The sequence below is a fragment of the Arvicola amphibius genome, chromosome 1 (genome assembly GCF_903992535.2).
Source record: "Arvicola amphibius chromosome 1, mArvAmp1.2, whole genome shotgun sequence".
NCBI classification, from domain to species: domain Eukaryota; kingdom Metazoa; phylum Chordata; class Mammalia; order Rodentia; family Cricetidae; genus Arvicola; species Arvicola amphibius.
The window spans coordinates 174545216-174559191 of record NC_052047.1 but is presented as its reverse complement, the minus strand read 5'-3'; the positions used below and the strand labels follow the sequence as shown (position 1 = coordinate 174559191).

At 39.6% G+C, this 13976-nt stretch overlaps 1 protein-coding gene across 1 annotated transcript in view; it reads right to left on the bottom strand.

The window, feature by feature from the left end:
- Positions 1–13135: 13135 nt before the first annotated feature.
- LOC119806195 (tear acid lipase-like protein) overlaps positions 13136–13976 on the bottom strand; it is a 32326-nt gene continuing 31485 nt past the window's right edge. Inside the window, exons 8-9 of the mRNA XM_038317794.1 lie at positions 13822–13893; positions 13136–13375 (exon numbers count right to left, since the gene is read on the bottom strand). Coding sequence (XP_038173722.1) covers positions 13136–13375; positions 13822–13893 — 312 coding nt within the window. The remainder of the gene's footprint in view (positions 13376–13821; positions 13894–13976) is intronic.

The window sequence follows — 13976 nt, the reverse complement described above, 5'->3', positions numbered from 1 at the left end:
AGTAAGAAAAACATTGAAAAGGTTTCATCTAAAGTCTCAGAGGTACAGGGATAAAATTATGAAAAGGTGGTTGGTAGAAAAAAAAGTTTACGTTATCTTGACTCAAACTTTCTAGTCAATTTTGCTGTCTCACTCACTATCCAAGTATATGATAGAAGCACAAGAACAGAATTGCCTTTGTCTGTGAAACAAAATAACTAGAACAGGTCACACAGTTGTGAAGTTATTGTCTATTAGGTAAAGATAATATTTTGTATATTATATGGAAATTTGTTTACATTGTTATGTGTTATCTGTAATGTTTAGGGTCAAGCACAAGGTAGCAAGTAGGATACTTAAAAAACATCTAGTTTGCAAGTAAAGAAAACATCTTGATTAAGTCCACTCAGCTAAGCACTGGTGATAGCTGACACTTTTGACAGTTATGACCACCTACCATTTTTATTGAACCTGCCAACCTTTTCTACAACTACAAAGTGTATCATAAGCTACCATCTTGTACTGACCAATGTAAAAGTTCAGCTTGGGTACTTTTTGGTCTTGTCTTTTAAGTTAAATTCTCCCTAAAAGATGATATTATTTTGGTTTATCTCAGCTGTAAACTTGCAAAGATTAGTGGTGACTAATAATAGGTGCCAATTTATAAGCAAGTGTGACTCTGGATATTGAAAAGGAGTAGTTGTTGCCTTCCTCTAACAATTTCTCCATTTCCCAATTTTATGGTTCCTTCTCCTCTAAGGACTAATACATTTGGATTTAAGTCTCTACTTTATAGAACATATACTCTGGAAACAGTAGTCCTCATTTGCACTCCATCAACAATTGATTTTACCAGATCCATTCAGATTAAATCCCCAAGTTTCCATGGGGAATTAAATAAAAGAAGCATGAAGAAACAAATGACCAGAGAATGTTCACTTCCCCAACTGTTATCACACCCACTATCTTCTCTCTCACTTGTAGATCTTTTTCTTAGTGAATAATCTTCTGCATAGCTTCAATTCTAAGGTTAAAATAAGCAAAAAGTTGATGGTCTAATCAATAGAAACCTTCAGAGGTTTTTGATGGTTTTCTCCAGTATGGACAGGATATGAATGGGCAATTCTTAGTGTTTTCTCAAACAGGAAGTTATTGACAAAGGGAGGAGAACATAGTTTTTGCATGTTTCAGGACAACCCAAGGGGGAATAGGAATTTAAGAAAGACAGTCACAGCAAGACCTGAAATCCTAACAATTGATTCTCCTCAAAGAGTGCTGGAGAGTGTCAACAAAAACACCTAGCCTTCTAATAAGTTTTCAAGATTATGTTAGCAGAAGAAGAGATAATCATTAGCAGAAGGAGAGATAATCTTCCTAATGAACTAAGAACATGTGGTACGCACCTTCTCAGAACAAAGGAGCAAGGGACAAGAATGATGGAAATACCCCTAAATCTTAGAAACAAACTATTACGAGTTGAGGTTGAAAATGTCACTTTTAATGCTGATGTTAATTGATGCATTTTTGATAATATAATTGAATATTGATATCCAAATTATAAATCATAAATGTATATCAACAAATTTAATACAAGGACGAAGAGCCTTTATCAAATTCTTATTCCAGAGTTTGTGGTCATTTTGATGATTACATTTATGTCAAAAGTCTTGCCAGATTTTTCTAATGCCTGAATAACCTCAGCTGAGCAAATTCATTCCTGACACGCTAATCTTATCATACTCTTATGTATTTTTCCAGTTTGGTATTGTGGATTCTGTCTCCAAATCCACCTTATAATTTTGCTTCCTGCTTTTAAATGAGTGCTTTTGATACTGTGGCTCCAGAAAGCAAGCTGCATATGATGTTAGGGATAAATAAAGAAAAACGAACATTCCCAAGAAAGTAAGACTTCTGAGTCCAGAAAAAGGAAGCTTTAGATACATTTGGGCATAAAATATGGAGGTAATCAAATATCTGAATATATTTGTTGCTCTGTTTTCTTCTTCCTCTTCCTTTTTCTTTTTTTTTTTCCTTGGGGGCGTGGGGCAGGGTCTCTCTATTATGCAACTCTGGCTCCTGGAACTCATTATGTAGACCAGGCTGGGTTAGAACTCACCTGCCTCTGCCTTCCGAGTCCTGGGATTAAAGGCCTGAACCACCATGCCCGACTACATTTTCGTTTTATTCTCCTTCCCCCAAAATGCTAATCATTTTTATTGGGTACAATTTACAAGCAATAAACCGTAACTTATTCCTAGTGTCTTCGAATTTTTGATAAATGTTTGCTACCCCAGAACCATCACTATAATCAAGACAGATGGCATTTCAGTCCTTCACATTCTTACCATAGTCCCAGCCCTGAGGGACACTGGCCTGAATCCTCGCACTGTAGACTTGGCTTTAGAAGTTCATACAGGTGCAGTTTTATGGTATGTTTTGTTCCTGCGGGGCTTCTCTGACTTAACGTAATGTTTCTGCACCTCAGCCCTGTTCTCGCATGTTCCACTTGCCTTTATTGAACCCACTGCAGTCTCCAGTGTGGCATTGCCTAGAAACTGTGAGCAACACTCTCCTAGCCTCGTCTCTGCTCTAAGAGGCAGAGCATTCAATCTTTCAATATTAAGTATAATATATATCTATATCTATCTATCTATATATTTTATAAGGAAAATTATATATGTTTGTATCTTATTATAAAAAAAATCTATTTTTTTACAATGCTTGAGATGAAGCCCAGGACTCTATCCCTTAGCTATATTGTTCATACTATGGTGTTTTAAGAAAGGGTTTTTTCTTTTGAATGACAGCCTGGCCTTAACTTATGAGAAACTTGCTTCTACCTGTGGAGTGGTAGGATTGCAGGTGAATTACTTCCCCACCTAGTTGTCTAGGGTAAGCGTGTGTGTGTGTGTGTGTGTGTGTGTGTGTGTGTGTAATGTATCTGTTTGTATGGGTAAGTGCATGTATATATGAAGGGTAAGTAAACACATGTGTGTACATGCATGTGGAGGCCAGATGTAGATGTTGGGTATCTTCCTTGGTTGCGCTCCACTTTATTCTTTCAGCAGTTTCTTTCCCTGAACCTGGAGGTCACTGATCCATCTAGGCTGTCTGGGTAATGAGTTCCAGGGACCTGCCTGTCTCTGCCTTCCCAGTGTTGGAATTACAGCTATTTGCCATCATGCCTGAATTTTACATGGATGTTAGAGATTCACACTTAGGTGCTCATGATTGTGCAGCAAGCACTTCACTGACTGAGCCGTCTGTCCAGCCTTAAACTTTTGTTTCTTAAGGGAGAATAATATAAAATAAAATAAAACAAAACAGAAACTAACATCAGAATTGGACAAAACAAACACACAAACAATAGAAAAGAATCTAAGAGAAGCCCAAGAAACAGAACCACTTATTTGAACACTCAGGAATCCCACAAAAATACCACTCTGGAAGCCATAATATATTTTCAAAAAGATATGATACAGACTGTTGTAGGCCCTGTGCTTGCTGCCTACTCTCTCTGAGCTCATATGTGTATTGATCCTGATCATTTAGAGGGCCTTGTTTTCTTGGTGTTCTCCATCCCTGCTAGCTCTTACATTTGTTCTATCTCCTCAGCTTACACTGGATTCCTGAGGGGAGGTATTTAAGACATCCCTTTTATGGCTGAGAGTTTCAAGGTCCCCATTCTTTGCATGTCTGACTGTGGGTCTCTGTGTTTGTCCCCATCTACTGAGGAGGAAGCTTCTCAGATGACAGCTGAATAAGGCAACTGAATACTAGTCTATGAGTATAGTAGAATGCCATTAGGAGTCATTTAATTGCTATGTTTATTTTTCTTTTTGGAACAGTAGTATGTGGTTTTACTCTAGGTCCCTGGCTATCTCATGTTCTTGGTCACCTAGGCTTGGAATTGGTTCCATCTCACAGAGTGGGCTTTAAGTCAAAGCAGAAATTGGTTGGTTACTCCCACAAGCCTTGTGCTACCATTGTCGGAGCATATCTTGCAGGCAGGACACCATTATAGATCAAAGGATTCAATTGGTGTTTACATTTTTCCTTTAATAGCATACAGAGTGATATTTCTTTATGATCTAACAAATAAAGCTTGCCTGATGACCAGAGTGCAAAGCTCGTCACACTAGTCAGCCAGGCCAGGCATTGGTGGCACACACCTTTAATCCCAGCAGACACGTTAGCAAGTCATAGAGGCCAGGTGGTGGTGGTACATGTCTTTAATCCCAACACTAGAAAGGAATATAAGGCAGGATGAGACAAGAATTTGTTCTCTTTTCAGTCTGAAGATTTCATAGAGGTAAGAGTTCCCTAGTGGCTTGGCTGTTTTTCCTTCTATCTGATCTTCAGCTTGAACTCCAATATCTGTCTCTGTGTTTTTGTTATTCATGCTACATCTGGCACCCAACTTTCTGGATATAAATTTATAAAAATGCCGTTTACCTGTGGCTTTAGCTACTGGCATAGATCAGAGCTACATGCAGCTGGAGTCACTGCCCTACAGAATAAGTTTTCCTTTCTTCTCTCCTGGTAGGCTTTCCATGAACCACTCTGCCCCCTTCATGGGCATCTTCTAAATTAGGTAGCTGCCTAGAAATCTAGTCAGGCTTTTACTGTTTTACTAGCAACAAGCGTCACATCTTCATCATCATTGGTGACAGATTTGGTGAGAACATTAGGAATTCTTAAGGGAGGAACTGGTTAAAATGGGGAAATTTTTCCCATGTTAAAAAATGGAAGATGTAATTATGATAGAGAAAGTTAGGTATCTGTATTATTAGATAATTAGGGTGGCTGGAGAGATAACTCATCAGTTAAGAACACTGGCTGTTCTTCCAGAGGACCCGGGTTCAATTCCCAGCAACCACATGGCATCACACAAGTGTTGATCACTCCAGTTTCAGGAGATCTGACATCTTCACACCAAAACTATGAATAAATAAATAAATTTAGAAAAAAAATGGAACAATTGCATGAAGGCATAATCAACTAAACCAAGATTTATATACTGCTAATTATCATTTTGATAAACCTTGTTGTTGTTTTGATAATTCTTGGTTTATTTCTTTAAAAGTTGTTTGGTTTCATTGCCAAGACACAGGCCTTAGAAAAAGCATAATAAAACAGATCATAGAGATATTCAGATCCAGACAGAGAATTTAATGGAGAACCAATTTTAATATTGCATTATAAGGTTACAGAGGAACAGCCTGAGGTTTTAAACAACCAACCTTAATATACCCAGTAACTTTAAGAGGAACTGTCAAATTATAGAGGCTCTGTAAAAACTAACTGGACTCTTGCTCCAATGTTAGCTTCAAAGAAGCAATAGTCTCATACAGTATGCATTCATCTTTTGTGAAGCAAACAATAAACTTGTGGTCAGTTTGTATTAGACTTATCCCTAAAGACTATATAGAGTTGGTTAAAGCTGTTTTAGAGCCTGGATCACAATTACAATGGAGTACCTGGTTCAGAGAAGAGGCTAAGATTATTGAACAACAGAGTAAAGCCAGAGGTATGAAAATCTCCCAAGATCAACTTTACTGTAGAAAGGCAATCTTTATATGATGACCATGCCCTATCTTTATGCTGCACAGCAGCTTTGTATGCTTGGGACAGAATTGGATAATTAGGAAAGAAAAATTGAGTTATTTACTAACGTTATACAGGGCCCATAGGAAGCCTTCACAATTTCTTACAAAGATTGATTTCAGCAGTAAATTGAATGATACCAAATTCAGAAGCTAGACAAATAATAATTGAATCTCTGGCTTTTGAAAATGCCAATTCTCAATGCAAAATGGTAATTAGGCCTTTAAAGGCAAGGTCAGCACACTTCGCAGAATGGATCTGAGATACATGAGATCACTATTGCATCTCATGACCATGATGATGCTTGGATAGGAGAGGTGATTTCCAGAGGTTTGAGGGAAAATTGAAATGTCAAGTGTTATAATTGTGGCAAACAAGAATATCTTAAAAGGGATTGTAAACAGGGCATTCCTAGAAACTATGTTTTTTTTTCTAAGAATAATCCAAACAGAAGTCCCTCTCTTCTAGAATATGCAGAAGGTGTGGAAAAGGCAGGCACTGGACTGATGAATGTAGGTCAAGGAGGAATAGTCAACGTAATTCTTTGTCACCAGGAAACTCCTTGTGGGACCTCTGACAGGCCCCTATGCCAAATCTGGTTAATCATTTCCTGCCATCTTAGAGGAAACTCCTTCCCAGAGCAATTAAAGAACCCAATGCCTGTTGTAAGAAACAATATTGCTCTGGATAATAGAACAACTGTAGAAGAGATAACAAAAAATTCAGGAGAAACCATAAAGCAAGTACTTTGGCAAACGTCTATAAATGAAGAAAAACCAAATTAAAAATATGAATAAATGTTGCCATTGACAGTCTGGTAGACACAGGTGGAGATGTAATAATAGTTTCACCAGAACCTCGGCTTTCAAATTGTCCTCTACAAGAGGTAAATATTCAGCTTTTAGGGACTGGAATTTTATCTCAGGTAAAACAGAGCATGAGATAGGTTAAATGTATAAGGATGGAAGTACATAGAAGAAAATTAAAGCCACATATGGATAATATAGCATTGAATTTGTGGGGATGTGATTTGTTACAGCAATGGATACTCAGATTAACATTACCTCAGTATTTGAAACAAACTATAAATTAATATATGTTTCTGGAAAAATATGAGAAAGTATTATTAAGAACAATCACTGACCATTCAGGTTGTACAAGAAGTGGGTACAACAACTGCTGATCTTCCAAAGTCACCAATAGCCCTACTTTTAAAACTGTTGGTAGACAAACTTGTGTTATGCAATGGCCTTTAGCAACAGAGAAACTGCTGGCTTCAGAACAGCTGATACAGGAGCAACTAAATGCCCAGCATACTGAAGAATCAACCAGCCGTAGGACTTCTCCTGTATTTGTTGTTAAAAAGAAATCTGGAAAACAGAGAATGGTAATAGACCTAAGAGCTATTAATAAGGTGATTCAGTCAATGGGCTCTCTACAATCTGACATTCCTTTGCCTTCTCTGTTGCCTAAGAATGGCCTCTTATTGATTTAAAAGATTGTTTCTTCATTATATTTTTACAAGAAAAAGACAGAGAAAAATTTGCCTCCATGGTGCCTAATTATAATAATTCTCAACCTGCTAAAAGATATCAATGAAAGATGCTATGACAGGAAATGTTAAATAACCCCACCCTGTGCCAATATTTTGTACAGCAGCTGTTGGAAATGATATGTAAACAGTTACCTCAATCTACAGTTTGTCATTACAGGGACAACATCTTATTAGCTGACTCAAACATAGATATTTTAGAAAGAATGTGGAAGAAGTAAAGACAACTTTGCCTTGTTGAGGTTTACAATTGCTCCTGAAAAATACAAAAAGAAGATCCTATTAATTATTTAGGTTATAAAATAGGTTTACAAAAATTAGATCACAAAGATGCAAATTAGAAGGCATTGATTGTAGACTCTTAATGACTTCTAAATATTGCTAGGAGACATTTTCAATCTATGGCCACTATTGGGCTAAAAACTGATTAATTTAAACTAAACCTTAGATGGTGACAAGGACTTAAAATAGTCCTAGGAAATTAGCAGCTGAATGTGTAATAGAATTGGCTTTGATTGAAGAGAAATTATAGGATGCACATGTGGATCATGTGTATCTGAAACTTAATTGCATTATGGTTATATTACCATCCAATCCCTACAGAAATTTTAATGTAGAGGGAAGATATTATTTTAGAATGGATATTTTTTAACATAATGAGGAAAAACAAGTAAACAGCTATGTGGAAAAGGTCTCTGAGTTAATTCTAAAAGGAAAATTGAGACTTCCTCAATTAGCAGGAATATACCCAGAAGAAATTATAATAGTTTTTAATGATGATGAAATGAACAAATTATGGGCAGAAAATGAACCCTTGCAAAGAGTTTGTAGTAATTTTTTTTGGGGGGGGGTGAGATTAACAACTATTAACTATTAACACATATACCCAAAGCAAGAGAATTTAACTTATAGAGAATATTAGCTGGATCCTTCCTTGCCATGCATGGGAAACACCAATAACTGGAGTCCCTACATCCTATATTGATATAAATAAATCAGGAAAGGCAGATTACAAGTCAGAAAGTTTAAGTAAAGTGGATCAAAGCCCTTTGACTTTGTTCAAAAGTAAGAATTATATGTTTATTTTATGATACTAAGGAATGTTAAGGAACATCTCAACATAGTTACCAATTTGAAATATGCAGAAAGAGTTGTTTTGCATATGAAAACACTGCATCTCCAGTTTCAAGGGATCCAATGCTCTCTTCCAGCCTCTGAGGGCACTGCACACAGGTGATGCACTTGCATACTTGCGGACAAAGCACTCATACACAAAGATAAAAATAAGCAAATATTTAAAACTAACTCTTTTCACATTTGCAAGGTATGAAATGTTTTATTTGAAAGTTTTTCACCTTGTGTGTGTGTGTCCGTGTGTGTGTGTGTGTCTGTCTGTCTGTCTGTCTGTCTATGCTGCCACAATGTGTCTGTAGAGGTCAGATAATAACTTCTTAAAGTTGATTCTCTCTTTCTACCATGTGGGCCCTGGGGAATCAAAGTCATCATACGTAGAGGGTATTCACTCCACCCATGTCCTTGGGTAATACTTCTTGTCTGCCTCTGTGACCTCTTATAAGGAAGGAGGGAGGAGGTTGTGCTCTCTTGGGTGGTGAAGACTGGGTCAGGCGATATGAAGCAGTATGTGATTGGTCCCCATCTTTCCAAGGACTCTGTAACTAGGTTTATCATATCCCATATTCGCGAGTGCATCCTCCCTTTCCTATCTTAAATTCTTGATACCCATTAAACAAACACATGAGGATTTCTCTTAACAATCAGGGTTGACCACAAGTGCCCTTTTTATTGGTTGAGGCATCTCACTGGCCTCATGGCTTATTTCATAACTTTACAACAAACTTCAACATTTTTTATAAAACTGGTTACCCCTCATGCTTTGAGACACAACATAAATGTTCATATTTATGACTTAAACATACATACGGATGAGCTATGGTTTTCTTACTTAAAAGCTGAAGAAGATATTTACAAAGACCACTGTGGGAACCATGATGTTGAGATTAAGGATTTTAGCAGGTAACTCAGCAGGGGAATGAAACTTAAAAAAATGTTTTAGAAACATTTCCATCTGGAGAGCTTTGCAATGTTTAACTTCTTTATCAGACTGTACTACAAAGGTAGCTGCTGTTCCCTCTTAGGAAAAGTCATCTAAAAAAGACAAATATTTACAACAAGTGGGAAGGCAAAAAGAAATAAAACAATTTATCTGCAGAATACATGTCATGACAGGGTCATATTCTGTTATCATAAAGCTTTTGATTTCAAATTGTAATCAACACATTTAAGTGAAGTTTAATTATGCCTTGGATACAGTCCGACTTCCTGTTGAAACCCACAGGGTTGATTCTTTTGCACAGAAAGACATTAAGCTGAAGTGTGCCCTTTGCTCTGCTCCTTTCGGGTCTTAATAGTAAAGAGCTTGGAAAAGAAGTAGAACAGAGCAGAACAAGCCAGCCTCTAAGCTGTGATAGAATTTATAATTATTGTTCTGGTGACATCATCAGAGATTGGGTTCATTCTTAGTGTCTAGACTTTGAGATTAGTGTTTTTTTGTTGTTATTGTTCATATTTGTTCAATAATCTACATATTAATCTTTGTATCACAAAAATCCTTATTTCTGTATATTTGTCTTTTCCTTTTCATAATGCTGAACTCTTTATTTAAAATGAGTTGAAATTTAGAAAGCACCCAGTAGGGATGGGCTGTAGAGCTGGATCAGGGACTAAGAGTATTTACTGCAGTTTTGGAGGACCAGGGTTTTCTTCTCAGTGCGCATGTCAAGCAGCACACAGAGGCTTCAGTTCCAGGACACCTTCTTCTGGTCTTAGAGGCCACTGAAGTTCCATACGCATACCTTACCTATGTGCACATAATTTAAACATTCTTTTTAAAATTCAGTAAAGAAATGTATGTTTATTCAGAGGGTGACAGGAAGAAAAATAAGACAATCTTTTTACCCTAAAGAATATGAAATAACCCAGGCTGGCCTGGGTCCTTAAGGTCTATGGGGAAGACATCCACAGGCCTGCACGGCATCTTCCTGTCATGGATAGGTTAGGTCGTTATTATGAGCAAATGTGTAGTGGAGAAATGGGAGGGAAGGAGAAGCAGAATGATCTATGTGCTGTAGACAGAGATGGAACACAGAAGCAATGGTGGTGAGGAGCAGACTGATGTGGGTGACCTTCTTGCCACCTCAGGCCAGGGAGACATCCATGCCTGAGCTGCTGCCACGGGTCATGTCTGGGTCCATGGTCCTACTGCAGCTAGGGTCTGTTTTGATACCCGTGGCTCATGTTGTTAATAAAGGCTATAGAATGACTAGTGCCTGGGCTGCCACCTATGGCCGGTTAGGTGTTCGATGGCCATGCCACTGCACGGGTCATACCGATCTGATTTGCCTGTGCTGCTACCTGGTGCCATGATGACATCTGGGACAGAGTGCAGCTGAAGGCCATGTCTGGGTTCATGGCCTTAGTGCAGCCAGGGTCTGTGTTGATGCTTGTGGGTCCTGTTTCCATCAATGGCCATGTGCCGTGCACTGCGGGACCCTGTCTGTGCTCTATGTGCTAGAATCCAGTTGGGAGCTTCAGGCAAGGGGCTCGAGGTTAAGGAAACACACGCAGAGACAGACCAACACACGGACCTCCAATCACTGGTACAAAAGCCCTTCTTTAATAGCACCATGAAGGCTTAAATACCCTGCAGTCAATGGCCAACAGGTGAAAATCCCATCCTCTGATCCTCTAGGTAAGGCACAGCTTTTAGTAACTTCAATTAGAAGGCTCTAGACAGGGAAGAGCAGCTGAAGGCCAGGACTCAATTGGTCCCAACAGCCATTCATATGCCCCAGGTCTGGGATGCCACCTGGGGCCATGTTGGTGTCTGAGAACCACACTACTACCAGGACCATGCCAATATGAGTGGTCTGCATTGTCACCTGGGACCACGGTGACATCCAGGATAGGGCTGCTGCTGAGGAACCATGTTTGGGTACCTGGTCCTACTGCAACTGGCGCCTTTCATAAAGTCTGTTGCCTGTGTTGCCACCGAAGATCACACAGAATTTCAGGGTCTGGGTCACAACCTGTGCCCTTGTTGGAGGGCCATGCTGCAGCTAGGGCCATACAGATCTGAGTGGTCTTTGCTGCTACCTGGGACCATGGTGTCATCTGAGCCCAAGCTGTAGCCAAGAACCATGTCTGGATCCAGAACTCTATAGCAGTCAGGGTCTGAGTTGATGTTGTGGCCCCCATTGTTACCGAGAGCCAAGTGGATGCCCAGTGTCTGAACAGGCACCTAAGACCATGTTGTTACCCAAGGACCATGCTGCAGCCAGGGCTATACAGAACTGAACGGCCTGTGTTACTACCTAGAGCCATGGTGACATCTGGGCCAGAGCTTCAGCTGAGGACCAGGTCTGGGTTCATGGTCCTACTGCAGCCTGGGTCTGTGTTGAAGTCTGAGGCCTGTGTTGCCACAAAGGCCACAGAGAAGTCGGGGGTCTGGACCACAACCTATATCCTTGTTGGTGTCTGAGGGCCGTGCCACTGCCAGAGCCATGCTGATCTCAGTGACTTTTGCTGCCACTCAGATCCATGATGTCAACCAGCCTCAAGCTGCTGCCAAGGGTCGTTTCTGGGTTAGTGGTCCTGCTGCAGACAGGGTAAATGTTGATGTCTGTGTCCCTTGTTAGCACAGGAGAGCATAAGAACCATGCGTGATAAAATCAGAGGGCCCTTTGCTGGCTCTGGGAAGCTGCCACTGCCCCTTACTTGAATATTGCAGCTAGAGAGCTGGCCACAACCCTTATAGGAGAGATGCCCCTAGCACTTGGGAGAGATAGCCCCACCCAAGGGCATGGAGAGAACTGGTCCTGATGACATGGGCATAGAGGAGCTGGCTCTGTCCTTTGCCTGAGGGAGGCAGTAGAATGGCCCAGACTGACTAGCTCTGCTGCCACCCAGTCTACATCTAGGGCTTTGGGTTGTCCCACCCTAACATCTACCCCATCTATGTCCTGCTGGAGCACATGAAGGTACTGGTTCAGTTGAATGGTACCTGCAGGATCTCCATGGATTTGGGTGGTCACAAGATATCCAAGGAGAGTTTTGGTGAGGGTCCAGAGATGATGGTGTACCAGAAACCAGACCAATGACTCATTGCAAGCAAGGCTGATTAGGCTGAAGGGTATACTGTGTGACACAACATGACTGCTCATGCCACTAAGATGGGTGAAGAGGTGTTGGAAAGTCAGGAAAGATAGAGGAATGAAGAGGCTTTTTGTTTTGTTTTTCTTGGGGGGAGTACTGTAAGGGTGAAAGGAAGATTGGGGGTGGGTGGGACTGGGACATGAACAGAAGTAGGATCCGTGATGCGAATTTTCCGAAGAATCACTAAAGTGTTTGCAGAGGCTGCCCGTTCATTCCCAGCTGCACAGACCACGAAAATAATCACTCAGAAACCGTATTAATTAAATAACTGCTTGGCCTATTAGCTCTAGCTTCTTATTGGTTAGCTCTTACATCCTAAACTAACCCATCTCCATTAATTTGTGTATCACCATGTGGCTGTGACTTACTGGGTAAAGTTCCCTTCCTGGTGTCTGTCTCCAGCGAGGCTACATGGCCTCTCTTTGACTCTGCCTACTCTCTATCTATCTATCTATCTATCTATCTATCTATCTATCTATCTATCTATCATCTATCTTTCTATCTATCTATCTATCTATCTATCTATCTATCTATCTATCTATCTATCTATCTATCTATATCTTTCAGCCTGGCTATATTCTGTTAAGTAATTGTCCAGAAGAAATTCTTTATAACAAATAAAAGCAACACATATACAGAAGGATTTCCCACACAACTAAAGAGATTTAGTTAAAAAATAAAATAAAAATAAATCTAAAGAGTATGAAATAACTCTACAAACAAATGAGCAACAAAAAAGAAATCACACAAGAAACTATAGAAGATTCAATGTGATTGATCTTCATTGATGAATGATAAAATTTCACTGAAAACTTGATGAAAAGCATCTAAGCCTATTGCAAAATCAACATGATTGTAGTCAGGAATCCACTTATAGTAAACGAGGTTGGAGATATTAGGTTCTAAATTTGCAACATCTTTTGGGTCTGCCAAAGTATCCCGTCTGCCACTCCACATGACAGTTGGGACCTTCATGTTCTCCACCTTGTAAAATGGAGGTGTGGTCTGAAGGAAAATGAGAAAGGATAACACGTGAAAATTCTATCCAATGAAATGATAGGGGTGATACCTGATTGAACCATAAGCTTATTTATGAAATCTCAGCTTTTATTTTCATTCAGGAATAGATCAGCCTTAACTGAGATAAGCTGAGTGATTTTTCAAAACTAAAAGTCTCCAGGTCTTAGTTTCTTTATGCATGAGATTATGGGAGCAGTGATGTCCGGTGGTTCACAGAGCTGTGAGACAAATGACCTGGTTCACAGGGATGGGCCGTGTGCAGAGCTGGACCAGAGAGCTCGTTACTGCGTCATCGTCAGCGCATCCCAGGTTCTCTCCCTCGAGTCCCGGGAAATGTAAGGCAATTCCACCATCTTTTGAAACTGAGTATTTGGTTAGATCTGTTCTTTCCCACAGGGAAGAGTGAATGCATTAGAATAAAGGAAACTTACTTGATTGTAGTGTTGCATGTTTAGACGTGGACTTCCCCAGTCATAAGCTTGAAGTGTACCTTTATCAGCAAGCTTAAAAGGACAAAACATATTATTGTTTAAAAATAGAATCAGAAATTACTATATGCTTACTGTCTCTTTTGATAATATAGCTG